This window comes from Misgurnus anguillicaudatus, chromosome 15 (assembly GCF_027580225.2).
Source record: "Misgurnus anguillicaudatus chromosome 15, ASM2758022v2, whole genome shotgun sequence".
NCBI classification, from domain to species: Eukaryota; Metazoa; Chordata; class Actinopteri; order Cypriniformes; family Cobitidae; genus Misgurnus; species Misgurnus anguillicaudatus.
The window spans coordinates 25,515,332-25,543,239 of NC_073351.2; the positions used below are offsets into that span (position 1 = coordinate 25,515,332).

Here is a 27,908-nt window from a genome sequence, read left to right on the forward strand (position 1 = left end):
ATACAACAGTTTTTTCATTGTACTAAAGTGTATAGTCATGAAGCTTGACGTAATCATAGTCATGACCTGAGGTTGCATGCACGATAGCAAGTGGTCTTGAGATAGAAACATTGATATTTTTGCTTAAAACTACTGCAACTTAACATCTAAAATCATGAGTCTTCATGGATTATTCCTTTCATGGCTTGGAGTATAATCATTGGTGGATGCCAATTCACCATAGCAACTGAGTGTTTTTCTTCATCAGAGATCTGCCAGTTGATTATGCGAATGTGGAAGTCACATGAATAGTCTCAGCCTCAGACGTCAAGCCCACAGAATGTTGGCTAATTTGAAGGTCTGTATTGAAGGTCTGACTTTGTGGTTCAATTTCTTCATTTTACATTGTGACTTTCATCATTTGTAAAAGTTTTTAGTTGCATCTTTAGTGATTTTGTAACTGTCTTGTCCAAAGAATTGGAGGTTTACCAAAAAACTTGCATGCACTTAAGAGGGTTTTTTTGTTTAAAAAAAAAACTAAAACTAAACCTTTTATAAGAGCATTATAAAAATGCTTGTTTACAAGAAAACATGTCTAAATATTAAACCTAATCATTCAATATGAACCTGTAAATCAAACAGCAGAAACATTGAGATTTAAGAGAAAAAACACAAGTGGGTTTAAAACAAGTTTATTGTCCACTTTTGATTTGTTTGATCATCGAAAGGTCATTCAACAAAACAAAAACTTTAAAAGCAGTAGTGTCTAAAATTAAACATGTCAAACGTAAAATTACAAAATAAAATGTTAAAACCCTGTGTTACGATCACAGATATTCAGATAAGCTTCCGCTACAAAGCAAATGAGTGTAACTGTCATCTTGTTGACATTTCCCTGAATCATTTCCTCTCCACAAGCCTCTTTAAAACATTTAAAAACTAAAAGCAGTGCAAACAACACAATCATACCACTACTCCTTAGCAGAGATGATATTGATTAATGTCTCCATGTTACTCCAATGACACATCTCTTGCGGCCTTAAACAGACTTAGCAAAGCCCACTCTGTTATTCTCCCTATCAAACACAGTGTAGTATTGCCCGATAAACACATCGCCCAGAATCCACAAGGGTCCGGCAGGGGCTGGGATATCCAGGCCCATGAATCCACTCAAACAGATCTCATGTCCGGCCTGGCTTTCCTGCAGACATAAACAGATTGAGAGAGATTATCTCATGTAACATTTCTGAGAAAAAAATGCCCAATACATGTTAGAGTTGCGTGACTCACAGCATGACCTTTAAACAAACACTTCACATGCAAAGCATCACGTCAAAGCAACAACACTGAAAGGTGGCAAAAAAGCCTGACTGACCTTGAGAATGTACTGCTCTCCAGTCAGTGAGTAAGTCTTTCCACCCAGTACAAATGAGACTGTGGGTAGTGTGGGCACTTTCTTACAATCGACCATGTACTATACAGACAACACAACATGATGTTAGAGAACCTTAAAAGAGTTCAAGTTGCAAAATAACCTGTAAAAATATGAGCGTACTTCTCCTTGAATAAGAGGGATCGCTCCAATAGCCTTCTGCAGGGCTTTGATCTCAGCGGCTGGGCCGGTGATCAGAGATGTTCCAGTGTCTACGATGGCTTCACATCCTCCTTTACACAGAGTCAACTCGCTGCCAATGTTCATGCTACACAAACACACATTTGAATTTTCAATTTAATCGACAACGTTAATACTTATTTTTATCCTGTAGGAACTTCATTTTGGGATGAACTATCACTTAATCTTTAATTCCATATATGGATTTGTATAAAAATAAATCAAATTTTTAACACCTTCTGTATTACGTAATATCACAAAGAGCTGAAAATTCTCACCCATCCATGTGAATCTGCCAGTAGGCCTGTCTGCTGAGGTCAACATAGTTAAAGTCTCCAGTGTAATATTTGGGGTCTGTGCCTCCGAGGAGCAGCTCACCGCCAGGTTGAGTGTCAGGGTTTCTGATAAACAAACAAAATAAAGTTATTCACAGTAGACGAAAGACTAATATTAATAACACATTATCTGTTTCCATTAACCTTTAAATTGCAAAAATAAATGCGCTCGATGGAAACACGTCAATTTTGCAAAAACTTCCATATCGCAAAAATATATTGTTTTTAAACTCACATAAGGTTGTTGTTCGCATTTACAAATCACCTGACATGCATAAATGTCACATGATCATTCATTAAATACGCAAAATCGTTGCCACTACCAAATTCAAGAGCCTTTCATTGCCATTGATGCTCGGATAACATGTCTGCTTCCCCTACGATTAAAGTGACACTTTGTAGTTTTTCAACCTTCATAATATGTTTTCAAGACCCTTGTGATTGTACATCATCTTAAATTAGGTTGAATGACATGTCCACCATAGCCTGACGGGGTCTGTATCGCTTTTACTCATACTTTTAAACTTGGGGCTTCGGGTAGTAACCCAAGCACAAAACAAAAAACTACAAAAATCTGCTTTACGGCAAACGTCATTTCCTCCACTTCCTCAAATTCGGACGTGAGAGCGCAACCATTTACTTTCCTGATGTTTTTGTCATGGCCGAAGCAGCAACTAAGAAAAAGAAACCCAAGGTTTTGTCAAAGGAGACCAGAGTGGCAGAATAAAAAGAAGGACGAGGATCAATTATATTGGGCCAATTGATTCCCCTTTAAAGCAATATTTTTTTTATATAAACTTTAACCAAGCGACCACCATTACAACTGGCTTGTAAATGTAAGCTATGCGATCTTATGGCGTTTGTAAAAATAAAACCCATGAAATTATATTTGTGACCTAAAGAGTTGTCTTCTTTACCTTTGCAACAGTGCTGCTGTGCTTGTGGCCTCTAAGGGCGCTAGACGTAAAAAATACATGTCTAGCACCCCCTAGTAGCCAAAAAGTTCCATGGTGTGCCTTTAAAAAAAATTGTCTCGAGGTGGCTAAACCTATAAACATCGGTCGCCATGACTTTTAAAATGACTCGTAGCAAGGAAAAAAAGGTTTTAGGTGCATTTGTTAATTGTAAATTTAGAAAATATTGCAAAAGTTTTGCGTAAATCTGTGATGGAAACCAAGCTATTGTGACCTCACTAGGGTCCCTGAGTTACGAAGTTGTCAAGGTCTATCATGGATTACATCTAAAGTCGTAAGATCATATCTGACTCTTTTATAATCTATATTAAATATCAGTTGCGGTCGGTGACTTCTTTTTTCGAGGGTGCTCGATGCGAAGTAGTTTTTCAATCATGAAAAACGCTGGCGCTGGCTGGCAACTTTTTTTAAAAATGCTGGCGGTGAAAGAGTTAAAGTGGAATGTCCCTTTAAGTCCACTATCTAGTCCCTCAAGTTTACAAGCAAATTTACCTGTTCAGGTAGAAAGAGAAAATATTCTTCTCCACTTTCTTCTGGCTCATCATCATATCAAAGACGGGAGGAACCCCGTCCACAGAGATACGAGGATAGGCCATGCCAAGAATACCGTCAAATTTGGCTGCGATGAAGGCCACACCTGGCTGTTTGATAGCTTCTCCAAAAATCTGCTTCTCAACTTTAATCTCACCAACCTGACAGAAAAGTAACAGATTGGTTTCTCTCCTTCGTCATTTCTGACAAAATCATTTAATTATATTCGACTTGATATAGTTCTTACCGTGCATGTATCCTGGCTGAGATACCCAGACAAGCTTCCTGATCCATACTGTATGGCAAACTCAGTCCCGTTCTTCACATAGGTGCTTGACTTGCCACCATTGTACTTATGATGAAGCACTACACGACAAAATAAAATCATATATAGAGTAACTGACTCTCTCCAGGCTGTCTGGGACACTTCAGATATAATTTAGCAGTTCCATAAAATGGACAGTTCTGGTTCAGCATGCTTTTCAGCTGTGTTACAATATACACTATATACACTGCTACCATGTATATCACTGTGCAAGACCCAACTATTAACCTTAGTTTACATGTCAGAGACATCCAGATCTGTTGACTTACAGCAGGCAATATCAGTCAGGGAACAATGGACTGAGGGAACCCACAGGTTGGAGGATCCTGTGTCAAATACCACAGTGAAGGTCTGGACTGGAGTGCCAAGACCGATCTCTCCATAGTACTGAGCCTGTAAACAAAAGCATACAGTTCATTTGTAATTTATATTAACAGTAGGGCCGCACGACAAATCGCATGCGATTAGCATTTACTACACAAAGCCGTAGTTCCCTGACAAGCTGGGCCATATCGCATACATATTGCAGGCGATATGTCCGCAATAATTACTGCAAAATTGTCCCAATTGTCTGTTTAACTACGGCTTTGTGTAGTAAATGCTGCTCCATCTGAAATCAGGTAATGGGGATTTACTACTAATCAAGGAACCGGCTTTACTGACAAGATGTGCAATGACAATCACATGCGAAACATTTTGATCAGTTTTTGTAACCAACAGCTTTTGAGCACCATTAACAACCGTAGTATTTTTTCTTACTATGGAAGTCAGTGGTGCTCCTGCTTGATTACAAAAATCTTCCTCTGTGTTCAGCAGAACAAATACATTATTACAGGTTTGAAACAACTGGAGGGTGAGAGTACAGTAAACAATGACAGAATTTTCATTTTTGGGTGAACTATCCCTTTAAAGGTCCACTGTGTAGATCATAGCACCATCTAGTGGTGAGACTGTGAATTGCAACCAATGACTCAGTGCACAGTTCAACCCTCCCTTTCAAAACACTTAGGGGCTGTTTATACTTGGTATTAAGATGTGTTTTCATCGATCGGATCACAAGTGGACGAGAGAGACACATTAAGTTTACACCTGGTATTTAAATCTGTCTCTTTTGTCCACTTTCGACCGCTTCTGTCCTGTATACTGTGAGGGGGTGGTCTGTTGAGACGGTGGGCGAGTCTCTCTGCTGTCATTCAAACCCGAGCGGGAGTAATGATGAGTTTATATGGACGCAAACTAATATTATGTCGGAGTCCACGGCTTGTTTAGCAAGTAAACATGCTGCACAGAGTTTTGTACGTGTGTTTGTAAGAGCTTTCTCTAAATTTTCAGCGCAATTGATGAAAAAGGATCGCGCAACTTTCACACGCTTTCAAAACGAAACTACGGATATCAGCCGCTTTAGTTTTATCAATGAAATTCTAAAAATGGCACTGTTCACCGTATGTTCACACCAGGAGTCAAAAAAAGACGTAAAACTTGTGTTTAATACCTCAGATTAGATAAATGGGCGGAGAGAAGGCGGTCGCGTGGGGCTGTTCGAACACATTCAACCCGATATGTGTTCCGCAACTCCAAAGCGATCCGATCGAAAGTAGTTTCGACTACCTCTGGATGTGGTTGAAAGTGGTTGAAAGTGGACGAGCTCAAAACGTTTTGAACACCGTTTACACCTGGCATTAACGTCGTCCACTTGTGATACGATCGACGAAAACGCATGTTAATGCCAAGTGTAAACAGCCTCATAGAGAAGCTACGATAGTCACCACGGGACAAACATGTCATCGTCTGAGACAACTTAGTGACAAAACGAGTTCTATAGAACAGTATAACCCTTTAGGGCTACTGTAGAAACATGACCCCACAAAATAGCGACTTCCATGTAAAGGGACCCGCGGTGCATGTAGATAAAAACGTCTCATTCTAAGGTAATAAAAACAATACAGTTAATTTTGTAAGGTCTTTATACACAACTGATAACATAGTTATGTATTATATTGCATTTCTATCGAAAGATCCTTCTAAAAGTTACACAATGCACCTTTAAAGGGACACTACACTTTTTTTTTTAAATAGACTCATTTTCTCCTAGAGTTAAACATCTGATTTTTACCGTTTTGGAATCCATTCAGCCAATCTTCGGGTCTGGCAGTACCACTTTTAGCATAGCTTAGCATAAATCCATTAAATCCGATTAGACCATTAGCATCACACTCAAAAATTACCAGTGTGTTTCAATATTTTTCCCATTTCCCATTACTCTTCTGTAGTTACATTGTGTACTAAGTTGCGATTTTCTAGGCCGATATGACTAGGAACTATACTCTCATTCTGGCGTATTAATCAAGGACTTTGCTGCCGTACCATGGCTGCAGGCGCAATGATATTATATATGATATATGATTCAATGGATTATTCTAAGATATGCTAAAAGTGGTACCGCCAAACCCGGAGATCGGCTGAATGGATTCCAAAACGGCAAAAATCAAATGTTTAACTCTAGGGGAGCTGGAAAATGAGCATATTTTTACAAAAAGTGGAGTGTCCCTTCAAGTACTACCAAACAAATAGGTCATAAAGGGCATTAACACAAGTTCTCAAGGATTAATGGTTATTTTTGCATTATTTATGAGATCTAGTTCAATTCTGTTTACAAAACTATGGTGCAATACCACTTTCCTATATTGCTAAAGAGGATTATTGTGGTCAACTCAACCGAGGTAAAAACTATTGTTTTCGATGTTTCTGACTAGAAGCCTCATGATGACCACGAGTCATAAAGTGTCTAATGCTTTCCATAGGAGCTTATGACAGGAAACTGACAAGCAATTTTTTGCTGAATAAAGTTGACAGGACAGGTTTCAACTTCATCTTTTGCCACTGTCAGTCACGTTTCACCATGGTGACACTGTGAAATGCATTAATCATGACAGATCACGAAGATTGTGTGAGAAACATTACTAAATGCTTGTTCGCATACTTCTACTTCCTGGTATTACGACTTAATGCAACCTTGTGGTTAAAGTCACATTACTTTGAAACCAAGGCTTCTAATGTAATTGATTTACAAGACCATTAAGTTTGCATTAGAGAAAGGAAACTGCAAAGCGCAAAAAACCATACTCACATCTAGGTAGTTTTTGAGAGTTTCTGGTGTAGGACCATTACTAGCCGGAAAGCCCTGGTTGTATTTCAGAGGTACAGAACCAGCCACAAGTTCCTCTACGGCTCTCCCCGAATCACTCAGTGTCCGTCTAATGGAACGAAACTTCTTTAAGGGAATCCTGGAGGGAGATACAAAGAAACACTATAAGGTTTAAACCACCAGCACTAACAGTGTATGCTGTTATCTATTAACATCACCTGTAGCAAACTACAACAGTTCTCATGCCAAAATTGAGTCAAGATAAGCTTACAACGTGATCTATTTGTAGATAATGCAACATATTTTTATTTCCACTGCAATGATATAAAGTTTCTGTTGTGCAATCAGTAGATGGCAGACCTTAGATCACATGCAAGGCTATTCTGCAAAGGAGATATCCTAAAAATGTCACCTTAGATGCCAATGTACAACACATAACATTATAAATACCAATAATAGAATTAATCTTTTCAAACATCGCCTTAAGTCTAATAAAACTGTAATCTAATCTGGTTACACAATCCAATTGAATATATTTGTGTTTTTGTGTATGAGGTTGTGCCTTGGACTTTGATAAGGCAGTGAGACACACTAATCCTTATTATGTAGCTCAATTTCTCACAAACATTCTTTGTCACCAAAAAATATATATTTCCCCATTTTCAGGTAAAAAGCAGTGTAAATGATACACATTAAACATGTTTTTGATTGAGCATGAGTATGATCTCAACTGGACGTCCTAAGGTTACGTTTTAAAAACAAGCCATGTGTACTTTATGATTTTTTACACAAGGGCTTTGTCTAGGGAGCTCCTTAAAAACAAACAACATTCTGCGCACCATATAGGCGTTTGATTAATGTAAACTATCGCGTTTTGTGAGATTAATATTTGTTTTGAGATCTGAATTAACAGGCTAAAATATTATCGAAACAAATTTGAAAGTACTACCACCCATGAATCAGCAAGAATCCCAATGCGGCGTCTGATCACGAGACGCGTCGTTGTTATTGTTGTTAAGTTTGTTGACCTTACCGAACAACCGCGTCGGATGTCCACACAAAGGCAGCAGCTAGCAACAGACAGACGAATTTCATGTTGGCGAAACCTCTGTGACTACTAACACATTTGAGAAGAGGTACTGATTGTGTAGAGAGTGTTGTGTGATCTAATATTTAGGGCAAACGACCGCAGTCAGCTGATGTGAGGGTGCTGCCTAGCAAGTTTTGCTCACAGTCATGTGATGAGAGGAACGCATTCGTGAGCGTCAACACTGCGCACGGTGTATACTGCGCACTTAACCATTAATCGCTAACGAAACGTTGTTACTTTGTCGTTGGTTGGTCATAGATTAAAATACACATTCAAATAATTAATAAATTGTTTAATTTATTAAATTAGTCAAATGTACATATTTATATGAAACAACGTTATTAAAGAAACAGTACCAGTTTATAACGCATTCATGAGCGTCTACACTGCGCACGCTGTATACTGCGCACTTAACGATTAATCGCTAACGAAACGTTGTTAATTTGTCGTTGGTTGTTCATAGATTAAAATACATATTTAAATAATTATTTATTAAATTAGTCAAATATGCATATTTATATGAAACAACGTAATTAAAGATACAGTACCGTTTTATCTCGTGGGTATTGCAGCGCTTGTAGCATATTGTGCCTGTGTTTATTGTATTAAGTAAATTTTTGGAACTTTTGTTAAAATAGACTTCATTGTTTTCTAGATCATCGTTGTTTTAAGTGGATTCTCGCCATATGTAGATGAAATAGATGAGCTAGACCCATACAAAATTGCATGTGTTATCTCGCCTTTACCACTAGAGGGAAGTGTCGTCTCGTTAATAGAATGTTCTCGTTTTATTCTTCAAAGAGGGATGACAACTGGTCAGACACCATACTTAATGTGCTTTATTTTATTATTATTTTTTTTACAAATGCCAGCTTTTTTTAGCTCCACGACTTTTTGTATATGGTTCAGATATGGATTAGGCTACAGCTGGAAAGAGTGAATGGTTACAGACCTGCTTTATTTTTTGCTGGTTGTTCTGTATCTTAAACACATGATTGCTTGTTCTTATTAAAGTAAATTAGTCTTTGTGGTTAATGCAAAATAAATTAAATATTTACAATAATATCATTATACTACATGTATGCATACATGTAAATTAGTCATCACTATTGGATTCTTTCTTTTCATCATTCTTTTAGATTAAGTTATTTGCACATTTTCTGATAATGTTATAAAATTCATATGTGATAATTCTGTCTGTTCATCCGTCACAAAAAAACTTAAATAATACCACCTGTTAACCACCCTAAAAGCTCACGTGAAATGTGAATTGTGTAACTTTGTTTACTTTTACACTCCAGCAGTATGACTCTCATGTCAGCTGATTGTTAAGCTGACTCATATTGTAATTCTTCAAACTACTTTGTTTTTGCTTGTTGGTATTGATTTTAATGTTATTTCAATGACTAAATTTAACAACAAATAGTCTTTAAGTCAACAAAATGAGCCTTTACTAATCCATAAGTTATGTATGAGTCCTCAGCAGTATCTAGGTGATCCATAGAGACAAATAACTAATTACATTTATTAGTCATAGTTGCTTTGTATTGCATAATAAAGGTTAAGGTGTTATTACTATCACCATTAGTTTAAATGTATCTAAACAATAGCTATTGATTGTAAAGGCCTAAGTGTAAACAAGTGTTTCTGGGTGGTTAAAAACCAACGTATTACTGTAATGGATGTTCTGAAAGACAAAACGTGTTACATTTGTACTTTGATCCGTAATAAAGTTAGATGTGAGATCAGAGGGATTATTCTGTCATCAATCTGTACAAAATTGTCTAGTGTGCTGTGAACACAAATAGTCAACTATATAAATAACACACAGAGTAAATGAATGAGGGGGCAATGACATTTTGTTCACATGAGCTTATGTTTATTTCAGAACTGAGCTGCGTAATTTCGAACAGCAAATGTGTAAAGCATTAAGGAAATGTGCAGCGGTCGCTCAGTTTATCCTTAAAAAAATCCATAGATTTCTTCTACAACATTAAACATACAGCGTATTCACAAACTATGTACATCCACATGCCACTGTTTAGGCAAATGACGGTTGAGGCAGAGACACTAAAGGGCCTATGAAATGTTTTACAGTATAAACATAAATCATACATTACTGTTCCTATGCATTCATGAACCCAGGCATAAACTGAAGACATTCATTGAAACGTGTGTTGAAAACTGATCTACACAATCTATCCAGTCCAAAGGTCTGTTTAGCATCTTTTAATTCATTTTTTATGTTACAGTGCTTCACAACATTTGTACAATACACACCATGGCCCATACCTGTACTGTTTTGCTTTTCACAGGTCAATGTGACAATGTTTTAGAAAGGCAAACCATGAATGATATAATAATAATAAATGTTTAACCATATACACTTTTTCTACCAAAATGGTGAGAGTTTCCTACAAAGAACTGTCATTGGACAAAAAATGAGGCGGCCCATAGAGGTAAGGTGAGCTTTGAAGATCTTTGAATTTGCTAATCCAAAAGTACCATGATGTTATATATACATACTGTAGATACCTTTTAGTGTTAAAGAAGTTTCTTTAAGAAAACATACATCATAGTTTGAGTTCAAAGGGCATTGGCTTAAATATGAAGAGTGAGGATTGTGTTATAGGAAATTGAGAAGGCAAGAAAAAGTGCACTTTACCTCTGGATTAAATAACTATTTTTATCAGAATATATACAGTACAAACTTTTATATCTACCAAAAGAACACAGATTACATTCAATATCAAAGTTCCATAAGGTGCTAATATACCTTGTACATTTTAGCTAGAGGTGCAAGCAATGTGACGCTCTGTGTCACACGATGGAGACAAATTTTTGCTGTTGGTAAAACATTATCCTGAAATCACAAGCACTTTCAATAATGATTAAAAGGTAATTGGCACCACCTTTCTAATTTAGAGCCTTCCGAAGTAACTGTTTGTCTGTATGTATTATTCAGGAGAGAGAGACGGGGGCGGCTGTAACATTACATCAGAGGATTGTTGCTCACGAGATTTGTCCAATTGGAAATGTTAAAAAAGTTTTGTCCCCACCCCTACCAGAGGAGCATCTACAAGAACGAGTGCTGGTCCAAACACTATGGTATGTTGAGGTATTTAACTGTTTCAAGCACTAAATGTTAAAAGAGAAAATATGACTGATCCTGTCAAGGACAATATCCAGTCTCACTAGCAAATAGAAAGTTATCTGACAAATACTGTAGCAGTCACGCCAGCCTGCTTGAGGTCAGTATTGAACATTACATCCAAGAGTCCAGTATGTGATTTCCAAATCTTTGAAAAGAACTCGAACTCGGCATTCTGTAGCTTAAAGATGATTATTATCATATCTATTGCACTAAACTAGTTTCTGCATTAAAAAAAATGCAACAACAATAAAAAATCCATAAAATATACTAAATAAAAGTCTGAGATTTCATTCATTTTCAGTCAATAGCAATATGCCATTGGATAGCAAGACAAGGTCATAATGGTTTTTGTCAATCAGTTTGGATTTTCATTCAGATATCTCAGTGCTAAAGGCACTGGCTGTTACAACGTCCCCCACTCTCCCCTTTTAAAAACCAGAAACCAATTTTGTTGTGACACTTTAACTGCTTTGAGTCAATATCGTATGAAAAAATAAAACAAACGCCTTTGCTTTGAAAATCCATAGAAATACTCAATAATGACAATTAAATTAATAAACGGATAAATATAAGCCATTTTACAAGCAAATTAGTAAACAGTAAAGGATCAGCTTATGTACCATCATTTTCATTTCTTTGGGGCTGATGACCAGCATCATTATCTGAGCCATGTTCCCCAGATACAGGAGAGGCCAGGTCGCCCCCATTCGACAGGTCACCATCAGGAGAAGGCGGATCTGTGTCATTTGAGGATGTTGGGTTATATTCAGGGCTTTTATCGTTGGGCACACCGGGGAAAGCGACGGCAGCGGCGGCCGCGGCTGCTGCAGAGGCATGCGCGGGGTAAAGCCAAGGAAACGGGGCGGTCAGCGCCGCCGGATACACCAACTTCTCCAAATGACTTTTATCAAATAAAGGCATGTATGATGCTGCAGCGGACGGGTTAATGAAGTAAAACGGCATGCAAAACGGAGTTTGTTGTCCACCCACACCTGTCATTCCCATTAACGAGCTCATAAACGCCACGTCCGGCCGGGCAGAATCTGCGCAAGACGCACCGTTCGCACTCCAGTTCATTTTGGGTTTTTTGGTGACCCGTTCGTCTCCAAACTCCTGTTTGATTTTAACTCCTTTCGCCTCTTTACCGTCGCCTTTCTCCGCCTCTCCTCCGTATCCACTGTCGGTGTCCGTGTCGTTCTCGTTCAGCTCAAGGTTCTGAGTACTCTGAATGACGGGCACGCAGTTGGCTTGCGTGTCTCTCTGTGCGTCTCGCTCTGAAGCCTCGTCGCCGGGTAACGGCTGCTGCAGCGTCCGCGCGCCCGCCTGGAACTGCGCGGAAACTTTGTGCAAGTGGTTGATGAGTCGCGTGCACCGCTGCTCGCGCGCGGTCCAGTTCTCCACCTTGTTCAGATACTGCAGGACTTCTTTGGCACACGCTTGAAAGCCCGAATGGAAAGCGTCTAAATCCGCCTGAAGCGAGGTCTTTAACGATCGTTCCCCTGTTATAGAGAGTAATGAATTCATTATGACAATGACAAACAATTTATTTGAATGAAAAAGTACTTCAAGCTCAGTAAATCGTGTAATTTACCATTCTGCAAAGCGATGATTTTCTGGTGCTGTTGCTCGGTGACAGCTGTCAACGCGTTTAAATGCTTCAGCGTCAATTCAAGAACGACTGCTTTCTCCAAATGACCTAGAGTCTGTAGACAAAACAAACACTTGTTTATCTAATTTAAATATTTATATGTTCCCCTCACGTTCTTGCTTTAGTCGTGGCTAATATCAAATAACAAAACATAGTTTCACAAGACTTACCGTAAGTTTTAGATGTTCTGGTAATAAATCTTTCAGTTGTCCGATACATTCATTTATTCTGTCCCTCCTCTTTTTCTCGATCAGTCTGTGTGGTAACTTGTAAGCGTCCTGCAAACAGCAAACGTCAGTACAAAAAGTTTACAAAGTAAACATAATACTCGATATAGCGCGTGACGAACAACATGTTATCTGAACTTGTCACGTTTTCATCAGTTTGAGTCCACAGTTTGCTTACCTTTCCCTCCTCTCTCTTCATGCCTCGTTTCGATTTGCACATGTATAGAGATGAATATTCAACCCTATAAAAACAAAAGACTAAATCCATTAATTTGGACATCAACGTCACGCATTTCACAAACCTAACATCATAGCGTTAAAAACAAAACAAGCTAATAGAAAATTACCCAAGGAAATCCGCGTGATCCAGGAACTGTCTGCCCTGCATTCTGGGTATTCTTTCATCCATCACTTTCTTCCACTTTTTAGTGCACTTCTTTAACAATCGCCGTTTGTAAATCCAATATGAGAGGAGCAGCAGTGCGTTGTGTCCGGTCTCGCGCAGCGCCTCTGAATGATGATGTGTGTGCGCGCTCGCCCGAGCTGCCACTTTCCCTCTGCGCGTGGCAGCTACAGCGCACGCGCGCTTCCGCCAAGAACCGCGAGTTGACTCACGTGTAAACTGCACCAGCTCGACTGTCTGGGAATTAAACGGTGCTTGGAAGTTGTCCGTGCTGATAAGACACTGCTTGCTAAACAAACTCCAGCATCTCTCTTCAACTAACCTATACAATTATTTGTGTTTTAGTCTTTTTATTTGTGTTTTAGTCTACGTTGCTTATAGAATAAAAACGTTTATGGAAAAATATGGAAAAACGTATAGAATATATACGTTTTTCTAATTAAACTATGTTTTTATATTATTTTTGTTAAGTTATACTATTTATTTTTTATTTGTTAACATTAGTGGATACCACCTAAATGGAAGTTTTGTTAGATTTAGCTCATTTTTGGGGACAGTTTGGCTTTATTGATCCAAGACAATCTTTTATTTTATTTTTATTTATTTTTCTTTCTTAAAAAAACCCCAAAGCCATTAATGTGTAAGTAATTTAGCCATTTTTTACTTTATAATGGTAAACATTTCTGTGCAATGCAACAAAAATGGCTATAGACGGTTTTATCGGATGCACGTGCGCTGACGCGATACACGTCTGGATCCGAACTTTACTTCCGGTTTAGTTTTTTTAATGGTCTGACTAGTTGCTAAACTGATCTTTTAAACAAATGCTTCGTCGAAAATAACAAATGTTTTGGTTTCCTAGGTAATCTATGTGTTGTTGTTGTTTTGCTTGTTATATAAATAAACTACGTTTAAAGAACTTTGTTGTTATTTATTCTTAGCGGAGTTTACCGGAAGTTACGTGCGGACCACGACAGCCGCTTGTTTATGTTGTTACTGCTGAAACCGTCTATCGGTTGTGTTAAGTTTAAATTGACATTCTCATTTATTTCTGTATTTATTGTGATTTCTTTACCAATAGACGGTTTCATCAGACGCGTGTGATACACGTCTGGATCCGAACCTTACTTCCGGTTTCGTTTTTTTAATGGTCTGACTCTGACTAGTTGCTAAACTGATCTCTTGAACAAATGCCTCGTCGAAAATAACAAATGTTTTGGTTTCCTAGGTAATCTATGTGTTGTTTTTTGCTTGTTATATAAATAAACTACGTTTAAAGAACTTTGTTGTTATTTATTCTTAGCGAAGTTTACCGGAAGTTACGTGCGGATCATGCCAGCCGCTTGTTTATGTTGTTACTGCTGAAACAGTCTATATAATACAATCTGAAGAGAGTTGTGATATAATACAAAATCACATGGGAGTCTTAAAGGGATAGCTCACCAGAAAATGAAATCTCTGTCATCATTTACTCCCCCTCATGTTGTTCTAAACCTGTACAAGTTTCTTCATTCTGTTCAACACCAAAGAAGGTATTTTGTCAAACGATGGCAACCAAAAAGCTGACGGTACCCATCGACCTCCACAGTAGAAAAAAACAAATACAATGGAAGTCGGTGGGTGCCGTCAACCGTGTACTCGCCATCATTTATAAAAACACTATCCTTAATGTTAAACAGAATGAAGAAACGCATACAAGTTGAGGGTGAGTGATGACATAAGTTTCATTTTTGGGTGAACTATCCCATCAATATAGGTCTTATAGCTTGGTTTAAAACAAACAATGTATTGACCATACCTGTCTATAGTTGGTTAGTTTAATATGCCTCATGATTATTAAAACAGGTTTGTTGATAATATATTACAAAATTTGTCATTAATAATTTCATTGTTATTTGAATTATTTCATTACTCATTATTTGTACACAGTGCATCATTGTGCAGTAATCGATTATGCATAATTAACAAAAATTAACAAACACAATGTACCTGCACTCTTATTATATTCATAAGAGATTAACCATAACCCTCTCACATGCCTGCAGGTCACATATCCTAATCAATATCATATGACCGACTCCATGCTGTTATGAGTAGATTATACAGCATGTATCAAGTGGTTTGCCAGACTTAAGCATTCGCCCACTGGTTAACCAGTTACAAGTGTTAATGCCCACTAAGATCAACTTTCCCACTTAGTTTCAGCGAGACTGGTCGCTGTCGTGTGTCAGAGTCCCCCTTTTATCCTTTCGTTCCCCTTTCCTACCCTCCTCTCTGCATTCACTCCTCTGCTCTGTTCTGCTCTATATGTGGCTCTCACGCTGCTCGTGGAATCTGCTCCAAATGTTTTCCATATTAGTTCAGAGCCTTTTCTGATTCCGAATAGCAGCAGCCGGGCAGGGTTCCCATAGAGAGAAGCCTCCAGTGAGGAGGGAGGGGAAGGGCAGGGCAAGGCGGAGAGTTTGCGAAGGAACATTCAGACTGAAGAAAGCAAAGCAACACAAGGCAAGAAAGAAAAGGACAGACAAATAAACAGAGGTGAGACAAGAGGCAAGAACAAACACCTGGAAGATTAAGAATCTCAGCCTGAAAGAGACGCAACTATGAAGTCGGGGAAAAGTTCGTCAGGGTCTTCTGGTGGAGGCAACGCACCCCCTGGCAATGCGAAGAAGGGAAAAGCGGAAACTAGAGGCCTTGTGATGGAAGAAGCCCAGATTTGTTGTGGCTGCCGCTTTCCATTGCTGGTGGCTGTGTTACAGCTTTTGCTGGGTATCGCGATAGCAGTCGTGGCCTTCCTCATGGTTGCTATTAGCTCCTCTCTGCTGGCCAGGGAGACGCCCCACTGGGCTGGAATCATTGTAAGCATCTTCCTCTTGCACTTCTTCATCCCAGCATGCCATTTGTACTTTTTAGAGGCCATGCATGAGGCCATCTCACCTGTGCACCATAGGGATTTGATTGGCCACACAGCCATACTGTACATAAGCATACTGTTTACATAAATAGCAAGCATGTTCACAAGCATGCCGTGGCAGAGACTAACATCAACTGTGTGTAAGTAGGTCCAAAAGTGGCATACACAAATTATACGAAGTTATGTAAGAATCCAAAAATAAGTCTGATTTATTATTTTAAACAAAAAGTGACATTTCTTAGCTCTGTTTATCTAAAAAGAGTGCAACAAAAACTGTTTTGCTTTGTTTACTCTTAAAAGCAGAAGGTCATTTCAAACTCTCAGAAACAGATTCAAAAGGCTTCAAGGTTGCAAGCCAGAGAGTCTAAATAATGACGTGCATGTGCAGTCACGTACACAACATGGCAAGATAACAGAGAGCTACAACATAGGACACTGTCCTTGCATGCATTAGCTCACATTGATATTAAAAGAGTTGATTATTAATGTTTAATTATGGTAAAAGTTCACTTTGTATAATAGTTTTTAAAGAGATGAAGATTTTTTTTAACAAGAATGTATGTATTATCTTGCTACTCGACCCATCCGACACTGAAGTAGCCTATATATATACAATGTTAGCTGTTTTTATCAATCTGCAAAATCTTGTTTTGTTTCAATGTAGCAATAATATGAACCAATGTGTTTACGAACTAACACATATGCTTACAGTATAGGCATGATGATAAGGTAGATCAAAGTGTGTCTGTTTGCAGTGTGACATCCCAAGTTCAGGACTCACGAGACCAGCACCGCCGTTCCTGAAGAGAAACGCTGAGATCACCACAGCTTGTTCTCAGAATCTGGGAAAAACAATCAAATTAGATATCACGCGTTAGTCACAAGACTCCTATCACGCTGAGGAAAAGAGCACGGAAAAGAGAGGGAGAATGAAAAAGAGAGATAAAGAGTATGACAGATAAAGATATCTGTTTTGGGGGAGGTGGCTGTTCAATTTGCAACAGTAGTCAATATGTTATCAGATGACAGCTCAATGCTGACTTGCACAATGCTGATTACAATAAGGGTCATGGCTGGTTTATGACAGGCCTGACAGGCATAGTGAACTGCTGTACGGCAAATAAGATTAGAGCAAGCCTGGTGTGTGTTCATAACTTGGCAACAGATTGCGAGATGCACGTGACGGCCGTGTTTGCACCCCATGGGTCACGCATATGATTTATTTAAATTTGGTGCTACGGTCTGATGTTAAAAATGCTCTGCGTTGTGTTTTGCAGATGTGCGTGGTGTCTCTGGTGGGGTTCATCTTATTCTGCATTACCAGAGTGCCTGATGAGAGAGCAACGGTGCAATTTATCACAAAGGTGAAAAATCAATGCAGGGTTACACATAAGCTGCAAACTATGATTGCATCTCATTGCATTGGGATTTGTACTGTAAATGCACTACAAATGGACTTTGTGCACAGGTTTGTTACACAACACAGTAAATAAGTAACATCGATTTATATAGCACCTTTATATTTAAAGTTTTACTGCTTTATTGAAGATGTACAGTAGAGTAGACTTACTGTATATCTAGGTGTGGTTTTCCAGGCAGGGCTTAAAGGGATAGTTCACCCAAAAAATAAAATCATCATTTACCTTCATGTCGTCCCAAACATGTATTAATTTCTTTATTCTGAACACAAAGGAAGATATTTTGAGCAATGTTTGTAACCAAACCATTTTCGAGCACCATTGACTTCCATAGTAGTATTTTTCCTACTATGGAAGTCAATGGTGCTTTTGTTCCCTGCTTAATTACAAATTTCTTAGTGTTCAGCAGAACCAAGTCATTTATACAGGTTTTAATAACATAAGGGTGAATAAATGATGAGAGAATTTTATTTTTGGGTGAACTATGCCTAAGCCTAGTCTAAGACAAAAAAGCATGTTTGAGCTGTCTTAACTAAAAACATCTGCACTGACATATCTTAAAATATGTCAGTGCCATCGTTTTGTTTTAAGATGTCCACAAAAAAGTTTTTGTAAGGTATGTTAGTAAAAAAAGTGCTTAAATGTCCTAATACAGTCTAGTCCTGGCTTGATCTAAACCCTGTCTTGGAAACCACCCCATAGACTTTAAGATAAAAACTGTATAATCTTAAAGGCGGGGTGCATGATTTTTGAAAAAACACTTAGGAAAGGGAGTCGGGACGACTATCAAAAAACACTTGTAGCCAATCAGCAGTAAGGGGCGTGTCTACTAACAAACATCGTTGCCTGGGTTGCGTATGTGTGGGGCGGGTCTATCAAAAGAAGGTCCAGATTCTATTGGGGTAGGGGCGTGTTTGTTTAGGTGATTTCAAATGTCAACATTGCCTTTTAGAGATCATGCACCCCGCCTTTAACTGTATATAACTACAGATTAAAGAATTAAAACATGAAATAAGTATTAAACCCAAAGTTAAGTAGGTAGAGATGCAATATATTTGGTAATGTAGGTACCCAGGAACAGGTCTATAATGAAAGAATTCTACATATCATCAAAACACTATAATTTGGCATGCCTTCGATATTTAATGGACTACTACTGAAATCTACAGTACTATAATTCCTGTCATCAAGATGTAATTTCAGCTATTATATGAACAGATATAAACATTTTAGTCTATTAAACCTCATTTCCATGAACTTAAAGGGATAGTTCACCTAAAAATGAAAATTCTGTCATCATTTACTCATCCTCATGTTGTTTTAAACCTGTATGAATTTCTTTTTTCTGATGAACACAAAAGAAGATATTTTGAGAAATGATGGTAAACACACAGCAGATAGTGATCATAGACTTCCATAGTAGGAATAAAAAATATGATGGAATTTAATGGGTACCATCAACTGTGTGCTTACCATCATCACAATACTTCCAAAATATTTTTTCCTACTATGGAAGTCAATGGTCACTATCTGCTGTGTGTTTACCATTATTTCTCAAAATATCTTCTTTTGTGTTTATCAGAAAAAATCATTCATACAGGTTTAGAACAACATGAGGATGAGTAAATGACAGAAATTTCATTTTAAAGTGAACTATCCCTTTAATCTATTTCAGTTCATGCCAGTATACAGAGTTTAGTACCACTATCATAACCAACTGATATCTCCTACTTCCTTTCAGCTCCTGTACTTCCTCTTTTGCACAATAGGGCTTGTCATCTCTGTGCTGGTCATTGCCTTCCAGAGCTATCACTACAACCTCACCAACAGCCTCACATGCAAAGAAAAGGGCGAGGACTGCGTGTGCAACCTGGATCCAGAAGATCCTATTGCTCGAACCTTTACCTACAGTGGCGTGACAGACTGCAGTGCCGTCGTAAGCACATTACCAATGTACAACCTTCTGCAGATCGTGCTAAATCTGGCCCAGGCCATTGTCTGTCTGGTAGGGGCCTTCATGATATGGAAACATCGGTACCAGGTGTTTTTTGCTGGTCTGCAGAAGGGATCTCCCTCTGACCAGCAGTGTCAGAAAGTTTAGGGCTGAGAAATTTCTCTCGAGACGCAAAAAGGTGGAGCGTAAGAGCATTTGTGCCTTTAGGGAAGAAACTTTTCTGTTTTATGTCGTATGCAATCTTTTATCCAAGCAATCTGTGTTTGTATTATGATATTATAATATTTTGAAAGTTTTATGCGGTTTTTAAAATGATTAAACTTTTGTATTTTGGCCTTTTTTTTGGAAATTTCACCTAACAAGGTAACAGACTTAAAGGGACACTCCACTTTTTTTGAAGGTGTGCTCATTTTGCAGCTCCTCTGGAGATGGACATTTGATTTTTGCCGTTTTGGAGTCCATTCGGCTGATCTCCGGGTCTGGCGGTACAGCTTTTGGCATGGCTTGGCATAGTTCATTGAGTCTGATTGGACCATTGGCATTGCGCTAAAAAATAACCAAAGAGTTTCGATATTTTTCCTATTTAAAACTTGACTCTTCTGTAGTTACAGCGTGTACGCAGCAGCTGAAAATAGTCCCGAAAATAGCAGGAGACTATTTTCGGGCACTGTGTAATATCATTGCGCCTCCTGCAGCCATGTTATGGCAGCAAAGTCCTTGAATATTACACCAGAATGAAAGTATAGTTCCTAGCCATATCTGCCTAGAAAATCGCAACTTTAAATTTTCCATCTGTCTTAGTACACAATGTAACTACAGAAGAGTTAATGCCGTTGGTTATTTTTGGGCGCGATGCTGGTGGTCTAGTCGGATTCGGTGAATTATGCTAGGCTATGCTGGGACTGGTTGCGCCGGACTCGGAGATCGGCTGGATGGATTCCAGGGCGGTGGAGATCGAATGTTTGGCTCTGGGGGAGCTGGGAAATGAGCATATTTTCAAAAAAAGTGGAGTGTCCCTTTAAATGTACCACTGCCAATGAGAGTATTTTTTAACTAGAATTTGATGCAAAACAGCACCTGTCCCAAGTTATACCTGTTCATTTTATTTTTTTTGGTTAGTACAATGTAAAAAAATATTTTTTAAGTTAAAGTAACATAAAAATATAAAATAATAGGTTGAATTGACTTGCAAAACCAAGTTGTTTTAACTTCATGCTGCATTTTTTTACAGTGTAATATGCATTGAAAGTATCTGATGTTTACATTAATGTAGAAATAAATAGCTTTTAAGCTTCACCTCAAATTTCAGGTCAAGGACGTCTGATAAGCTGTAACTAGGGCCTTTAAAAAGTTACTAATATGTATAGATATATATACGTTTGGTACCAATATGAACCCTCTGAGGTACTAATATAAACTCTTTACTTTTAGGTGCAAAGGTGTACATTTTCAATGGGTACTGTCCTATTTTTTTCTTGCAAACTTTTCAAAACTAAACTCTGTTTTCTAAAATGTAATGTATATTGGATGCAGTATTGGTTAAGAAAAAAACTGCCTCTTGTATTTGTGTACAAATCATAGTGTACACAAACAGCAGTCAAAAATGAAAGGTGTGCCCAGTGACACGGCTGGCCTGAAGTCACAGTTCACACAGCCAGTGAAAGTTTAGGGGGATTTGTAGGGGGTACTCAGACAAACAGCAGGTCAATGCCTTCAGCTAAAGGAAACCAAAGAAAATTAACATTTATTTTACATTTTACGCAGATCAATAGGATAAAAATGCGAAAACATGGTGTAAAACTCTTTAAAGAGCCCTTTGGTTTGGTGTATGAAAGAGATTCAACATGATGCTTTGGCACAGGATAAACACCCTAAAATGTTAGCTTTGGATGACTCATCTCTCGTTTGAGCTGCTTTCTATTAAAAGACATTTACATAACTCTGTCTCTCATTATCCAATTGCTTATCTTTAAAAAAAAATGAATAATACATTTTCATTGTTTCTCCTGCCCAGCAAACGTGAAAATATCCACAAATCTTCATTTCACTTCAAAACAAATATATATATGCACATATATACACATCATACATAATGTAAAAAACATTTAGTGAAAATATATTCTTGATATCTTTACTCGACTAAGTCATGTCAAAGATTGAAATTACTGTGCAATCAATGACTAAAATTAAACTTTGATGCTCCTAATCTCATAATTAAATTATTGGACTTTAGCCTGCATTTCACAAACATTAATTAAATATCAAATCAAAAGTAAACTAAATATGTCAATGCAGCGGCCCTAAATGTCTCTGAATGACCTCTCTACAGAAGCTTCGGTGAGTCATTTCACGCTATTAGATTAAGCGGGAACGCTGAGTCAAATGAAAAATCCCCTCACATTTGGTGCTTTTGGGAAAGAGTGCAGCAAGAGTGATCCTGTTGCTTCTCATGTGACAGATTTCATCTGCTCTCCATCCTACAAGCATGAGAACAACACGCACGGTCACATGAAGACCCATCACATGCAGAAAGGAGGAAGGGAGGAGGTATATTTAGATTAATAAGTGTTTGTGCTGGATGTTGTTCTCTGTCTGCGTGCGCACCTGCTTGACTGTATATTATCGTATGTACAGACAGATGAGTGTTCTGCTGGTTACTTGAAGGAAAGGCGTGGGAAATAATACCATTATTAGATCAATTACAATATCCTCAGGGGGGAAACTGATGTGATTTGCAGATTGTAGTTTCTGGATGTTGATTGGTCAATACAGTTTTTAACTACAGTAGTAAATTCACTTGCATTGCCAAATCACTTTAGATGAGAAGGTCCCTTCTCACTTGTACCACCTGCTACGTACGTGATCATTTATAGACCATTTTGCAAGATGTAAACAGCACTGGTCCAGAAGCACTTCCTGTTTCAGTTTTTTTAACACTACATAAACGTTGGAATAAAAACAACCAACAGAACATATAAAACTGAATCAAAAAGTTAAACAAACATCTTTTAAGATGTTTTCTTATATGTTAAATGAAGAAAACAGTTACAAACTAAACAGGAAGTGTTTCTGGATCAGTGTTGTTTACATCTTGCAAAATGCTTATCCCTTGATTAATGTCTAAAACGGTTAGTTCCAATCCTTGATTCTGATTGGTCAATAGCTGTGCTTTATTCACGATAAAACACAGCTATGACCGCTTTACCCAATGGTTCTATTTATCACTATACCCTTAGCAACCACACGTATCAGTCTGAGAACGGTTTGTTGTTTTTATTTGAGCTTTCATGCATATTACACATTGGAACATTGTTGTTTACGGTCAGGGACTATTTTTTCTAGCGGAAGGAATGTTTTATTGATTTAACATCATGAAAGTTGCACTATTTTTTACTTTAATATTGTGTGGTAACCGTTTTATAAAAGGTAAGGCTATGCAACTGTAAACAAGTATTGTACTGATGAAGTGTGTTCAGCTTTACTTACCTTCATTAGACTTCCGATAACTTCTTAATGCAGGAATTTGAATAAGTAACAGTCGTGTTAGGTACGACGCGAAGCGGAGTACTTATTCAAGATACAGCAAATCCTCTCGTACCTTATTGCTTACATATGTGTTTTTAAATTACACATTTATGTTTCATTTTTGTGTAACATTAGACATTACCTGTCAAAAAGATTTGCAGCATCCGGGTTACCATGTGTTGATGGGCGTGTTCGACTTCGTGCGGCGCCGTAGGAACTGACGCCGGGTGGCGTCAAGGTAACGCGAGAACGATTAGAGAAATCAGACGAAGTCTGATTTCGTCTCGCTCTCGCGGTGCTTTGACGTCATCCGGCTGTCGGTTCTTGCGGCGCCGCATGAAGTCGAACAGGGCTATTAGCGGTTATCTGGAAATAACAAACCTGTCGACAGGCCAATCAGAATCAAGCATTCCAACGAGCCATGTAAAAGAATATGCAACCAGCAAGCCGTGTCACAGCTGAATTAAACTGTTCATATAGTAAATATCACAAAACAGCACATCCTCTCATCCCATAACGCTTAAATAAAACAATGATAGCCGTTCACCACACGCAGGCACGCACAACTCATTTTTTACGCGAGAATCCGGTCGCCTTCGCCATAGTACACTGCACTCCATTCGTTAATATAAATGGTTCTTCTACTATGGGATCGTGAAGCACATTTATTTTAAACGGATAGTTCACCCAAAAATAAGAAATCATCATTTACTTAACGTTACTCGTGTTGTTACAAACCTAAATACATGTCTTTGTTCTGATGAACACGAAAGATATTTTGAGGAATGTAAGTAACCAAACTTCATCCCTGCAGAGAAAAACAGTAGAGCCATTGCAGAAAATTCTAATGGTTTCCATTAATATACCAATAGGAACCATTAGCTTTTACCATTAAAACCACTGCACTGTAGTGTGTTTTGGGCCATATTCCATTAGAACCAATACATATTCCATTAGAACCAATACATGGAACAATTAAAACCAATACATATCATTAGACCAATAAAAACCAATACACTGTAGTGTGTTTTGGGCCATATTCCATTAGAACCAATAAAATTCCCAATAAATCCATTGGAATTTTCTGTGATGGTTTTATTGTTTTTTTCAGCAGGGTATTCACTTCCATAGTTGGAAAATAAATACTATGGAAGTGATTGGGGCTCACAAATGGTTTGATTATGAACATTTTTCGGAATGTCTTCATTCGTGTTCATCGGAACAAGGACATTTATATAGGTTTACAACACAAGAGTAAGTTAATGATATAATTTTTATTTTTGGGTGAACTATCCCTTTAAGAGTGCAGTACATTAACAAACCAAAGGCTGTATCTGTTTATTGAATAGCTGCTATATCCATGACAACAGTATTGTTTTCATTCCATTGTTCTGTTCTGTATTGGAATGCCAGGCTTGCCAACAGATGAGCAATGAATGTTATTGGGAAGAGTGGCAGCTATCCAACAAATGGTCCTCTACTCCCCAATGGAGCATTCCAAAAGTTTTGGACTTTCCCCCGCTTAGTGACAGCTGTGAGCTATAACGAAGCAGTCCGAGGCTAATTTTAACATGTGCCAGGGTAAAGCGATCTGGAGACATGGGTCTTTGCATTCCCTAGTAACTGGGTAGGGAACTGTATCCTAATCACAGAAGGAAAACTATAGGCTATGTAAAACTGTCAACAGGTATTGTACTGATGAAGTGTGTCTGGCTTCACTTACCTTCATTAGACTTTGAACTTCATAATGCAGACATTTGTCTTTGATATATGGATGTATTATCTGTAATAAGGCTGCTGTAGATTTTGTACCTCTTAAACTTTGCTTTAGTAGTAATGCTGAGTTCACTGCTGTATCATTTCATCAATAAAAGAAGGAAGTTAGTCTAAAAATACTCTGTCACATGGTTAAGATCAGGTTACTCTCTAGAACTTAAATACTTGACACGTGTGTAAATGCAATCTCAGGTGCATTGTAGCCGACAACAGTGGTGATTTACGCCATAGCTTTCTGTGTAACATACAGGTTGGATAAGAACGTTTTACATATTCACATAGTCAAACTTACAATTCTGATAAACAAATATATATCTTTATTATTCTCTGTACAGTTTCCTAAGGCACACAGTTTTTTTTTACTTAAAAACAAAGTAAAAATCAGTTACCAGTTAAGACTAGAATTGAGATGGTTTAGATCTTTGTAGAAGGAGGAACACATATTTAACGGGTCACATGATTGAATAACAAAATTACATTTTTTCCAGTCTTATGTTTTACAGTAATAATACAGTAAGGCTGTAGATCTAAAAAGTACAGGGCTATAGGCACTCTGGTTAATCCAGCACATTGAGTTACAGAAATCATCCAGTTATTTACATGATGATTAAAATGTTAATACTTTAAGTTTAAAAACCAGACAGCCCTTCCAAAGGCAGTCTGAGTTAAACATTGGACTGTGCATTTCTGCCCTGAACAATACTGGCAACAAACACAGTGTTTGTGATTTTCCAGAAAAAAAATTCCCAACAGGAGTAAACTGTAAATATCCACGAGACATCTACTGTATATCACTTATTTGAGATGACACTCTTTAGTCAGGTCTGTTCATGTAACCTGACAACTGTCAGGTCATGATGTAAAGTGTGATACCACCATGAGTGTTGTTCATGGTGTGAATGTGAGCATCTGTGCGTGATGACGTCTGTCCTCAGTGTGCAGGAGGGATCTGATGGTTAATCTGTGATGGTCCCAGGAAGCCCAATCTCTGTTTATTCTTCCTTTGCTCTGTCATCTGTACACGTGCACAGAAAAACACACAACAGAGAAGACACTTTAGTCACTTCTCAGAAGCATACTCTATTTTAAGCCTAGTAAACTTCCTAGGGATGACGGGTGCAGCTCTGACGTCAAGTTTTTCCAAAAGGTAGGGGGCATAATTAAGCTGCCTCAGAGGATGCCACATTTTTAAGCGGCAGTGCATGTATTTATTCATAGAGAAGGCAATCCCAGAATGCATTGCAAAAAGTGCAGTGGGAAAAAAACAAGACGGCAGAAGATGCAACAAAAATGATAAAAATAATTAGAGGGTCAGTGACGGTTTGGCAAGATGAGAAATTCCAAAACTTGTTTTAAAAGCATGCATCAGGTTGATTTTAATGCACAGTGTATTTATATTTATTTTATGCAATAAAAAATTACATTTGCACCATTTTTATGAAAGTTAAGAGTGAATGGACCTAAAAATGTCTAATGCTGCGTTTACACCAGCCCCGGTAGAGGTGGCAAAAATGCACTATTCGCGCGTAGTTGAACGCTTGAACATTCGAGTTTACTCGATTTATTCGCGCATAAATCCCCCGAAGTTCATATTTTTCAACTCGCGAGTTTTCCGCGGCAACGCTCAATTCATGCGGAAGGCGCCGAGCCTACCGTGCCGCAGGATGCCTAAACGCGCCTTAGCATTGACTTAACATGTAAGTCACCCGCGCTTGCCACATCTACCGCGGCTGGTGTAATCGCAGCATAATGGTGTAACCGCCAATAGGCTTTATGCCCAGCTGTACTACTTCCTGAACTTCAGCTAGCTCCTTGTTTCCTGTCTGCCATTATTGGACAAACTGATTATTCCAGGTGTGCCTGACCTCAGTAATCACAACAACAATAATCAGACACACCTGGATTAATCAGTTTGTCCAATAATGGCAGACAGGAAACAAGGAGCTGGCTGAAGTTCAGGAAGTAGTGCAGCTGGGCATAAAGCCTATTGCGCCAAAGAATGAGAAATATTAAATATTTTATCCACCGTAAGCGCCATCCTAAAAAAATGTTTTAAATATCACACAAAAATACATTTTTTTAGTTATTTCTAAATGTCAATTTTAATGCGTTTTTGTAATATTTGTCCGGACATATGCTGAAAACAGCTTTGTTTTCTAAATAATCTTTGACAAATTATGTAAAAAATAATCATATTACACTAAACTAGAAGATTATATTTTATTCCACATCTTTATGAATATATTTATATTTTCATTTAAAAAATTAGTTAATTAAAAAAAATATTTTCATTTAATTTCAGACTTGGTCTTTAAAAAAGAGAATGTATGCAAGTAATCTACAAATTTATTTTGAAATTTTAACCCTTTTACATTAAATTGAACCATACGGACACAAAATAATTAACATCATGTCATTGACCCTTAAACATTTTTAATAATGATTATCTATATCTATTAAAAATTTAATGTAATTAAAACATTTGTGCTTGCAATGCACTATAGTTTAAATAGTAGTATATACCGGTCAAAATTTGGAATCACTTAACTGAAATGTTCACCATGATCTTAAAATTCTTTTAATCTGAAGTTGTATGCATTAGAAAACTACAATTTTATAAAAAATCTGACTCGGACTGAATATTGAAGAATAAGCAGCCAAAAATAGCTCATAATAAATGAGGACTCTTTTAACATTCTTTAAAATCCCCATGAAATCAAAACGGAAAATTCTTATTTTTTTAATGGAATATTGCAATTTTTTATAAACATAATTTATAAAATAATGTATAAAATTTAGTCGTTATAACCTCTAATCAAAATTTGAAAATTTATTTCCGCCCTCTTGTGGCAATCATTCTCTGATGGCGTCAGCTAGACGGCTTGGGTGGTAGCATCT

At 37.8% G+C, this 27,908-nt stretch overlaps 4 protein-coding genes across 4 annotated transcripts in view; 1 reads left to right on the top strand and 3 right to left on the bottom strand.

Moving 5' to 3' along the window:
* Positions 1–655: 655 nt before the first annotated feature.
* ctsd (cathepsin D) lies at positions 656–8,121 on the bottom strand. The gene is made up of 9 exons (XM_055173721.2): positions 7,935–8,121; positions 6,884–7,040; positions 4,026–4,149; positions 3,679–3,797; positions 3,393–3,592; positions 1,870–1,992; positions 1,535–1,679; positions 1,355–1,453; positions 656–1,180 (listed from the first exon to the last, which is right to left on the bottom strand). Exons 1-9 carry the CDS (start codon positions 7,994–7,996, stop codon positions 1,019–1,021), a joined length of 1,191 nt encoding a protein of 396 aa, XP_055029696.1. The 5' UTR covers positions 7,997–8,121; the 3' UTR covers positions 656–1,018.
* Positions 8,122–9,848: 1,727 nt separating this feature from the next.
* On the bottom strand, positions 9,849–23,332 carry bhlhe41 (basic helix-loop-helix family, member e41). Its single transcript, XM_055173720.2, has 7 exons — positions 23,196–23,332; positions 17,047–17,179; positions 13,368–13,660; positions 13,199–13,262; positions 12,964–13,071; positions 12,737–12,848; positions 9,849–12,644 (listed from the first exon to the last, which is right to left on the bottom strand). The coding sequence occupies exons 2-7, from the start codon at positions 17,098–17,100 to the stop codon at positions 11,758–11,760; spliced, it is 1,518 nt and encodes a 505-aa protein (XP_055029695.2). The 5' UTR covers positions 17,101–17,179; positions 23,196–23,332; the 3' UTR covers positions 9,849–11,757.
* On the top strand, positions 15,785–21,648 carry sspn (sarcospan (Kras oncogene-associated gene)). The gene is made up of 3 exons (XM_055173723.2): positions 15,785–16,281; positions 17,615–17,701; positions 19,497–21,648. Exons 1-3 carry the CDS (start codon positions 16,027–16,029, stop codon positions 19,854–19,856), a joined length of 702 nt encoding a protein of 233 aa, XP_055029698.1. The 5' UTR covers positions 15,785–16,026; the 3' UTR covers positions 19,857–21,648.
* Positions 23,333–25,304: 1,972 nt separating the features above from the next.
* itpr2 (inositol 1,4,5-trisphosphate receptor, type 2) overlaps positions 25,305–27,908 on the bottom strand; it is a 108,714-nt gene continuing 106,110 nt past the window's right edge. The window contains exon 57 of the mRNA XM_073853660.1: positions 25,305–26,025. Within this exon, the coding sequence (XP_073709761.1) occupies positions 25,942–26,025 (84 nt within the window). The 3' untranslated portion in view covers positions 25,305–25,941. The remainder of the gene's footprint in view (positions 26,026–27,908) is intronic.

Coding starts and splice junctions, on each gene's coding strand:
- bhlhe41 (XM_055173720.2), bottom strand. CDS start 17,100: ATGTCACACTGCAAACAGACACACTTTGATCTACCTTATCATCATGCC. Junction 13,661..17,046: donor CTTATCATCATGCCTATACT/GTAAGCATATGT, acceptor TTTAATTCCCAG/ACAGTCGAGCTGGTGCAGTT. Junction 12,645..12,736: donor AATCATCGCTTTGCAGAATG/GTAAATTACACG, acceptor TCTCTATAACAG/GGGAACGATCGTTAAAGACC.
- ctsd (XM_055173721.2), bottom strand. CDS start 7,996: ATGAAATTCGTCTGTCTGTTGCTAGCTGCTGCCTTTGTGTGGACATCC. Junction 3,593..3,678: donor TCAGCCAGGATACATGCACG/GTAAGAACTATA, acceptor CTTTTCTGTCAG/GTTGGTGAGATTAAAGTTGA. Junction 1,454..1,534: donor TCCCTCTTATTCAAGGAGAA/GTACGCTCATAT, acceptor TTGTCTGTATAG/TACATGGTCGATTGTAAGAA.
- sspn (XM_055173723.2), top strand. CDS start 16,027: ATGAAGTCGGGGAAAAGTTCGTCAGGGTCTTCTGGTGGAGGCAACGCA. Junction 16,282..17,614: donor CCCACTGGGCTGGAATCATT/GTAAGCATCTTC, acceptor TGTGTTTTGCAG/ATGTGCGTGGTGTCTCTGGT. Junction 17,702..19,496: donor CGGTGCAATTTATCACAAAG/GTGAAAAATCAA, acceptor ACTTCCTTTCAG/CTCCTGTACTTCCTCTTTTG.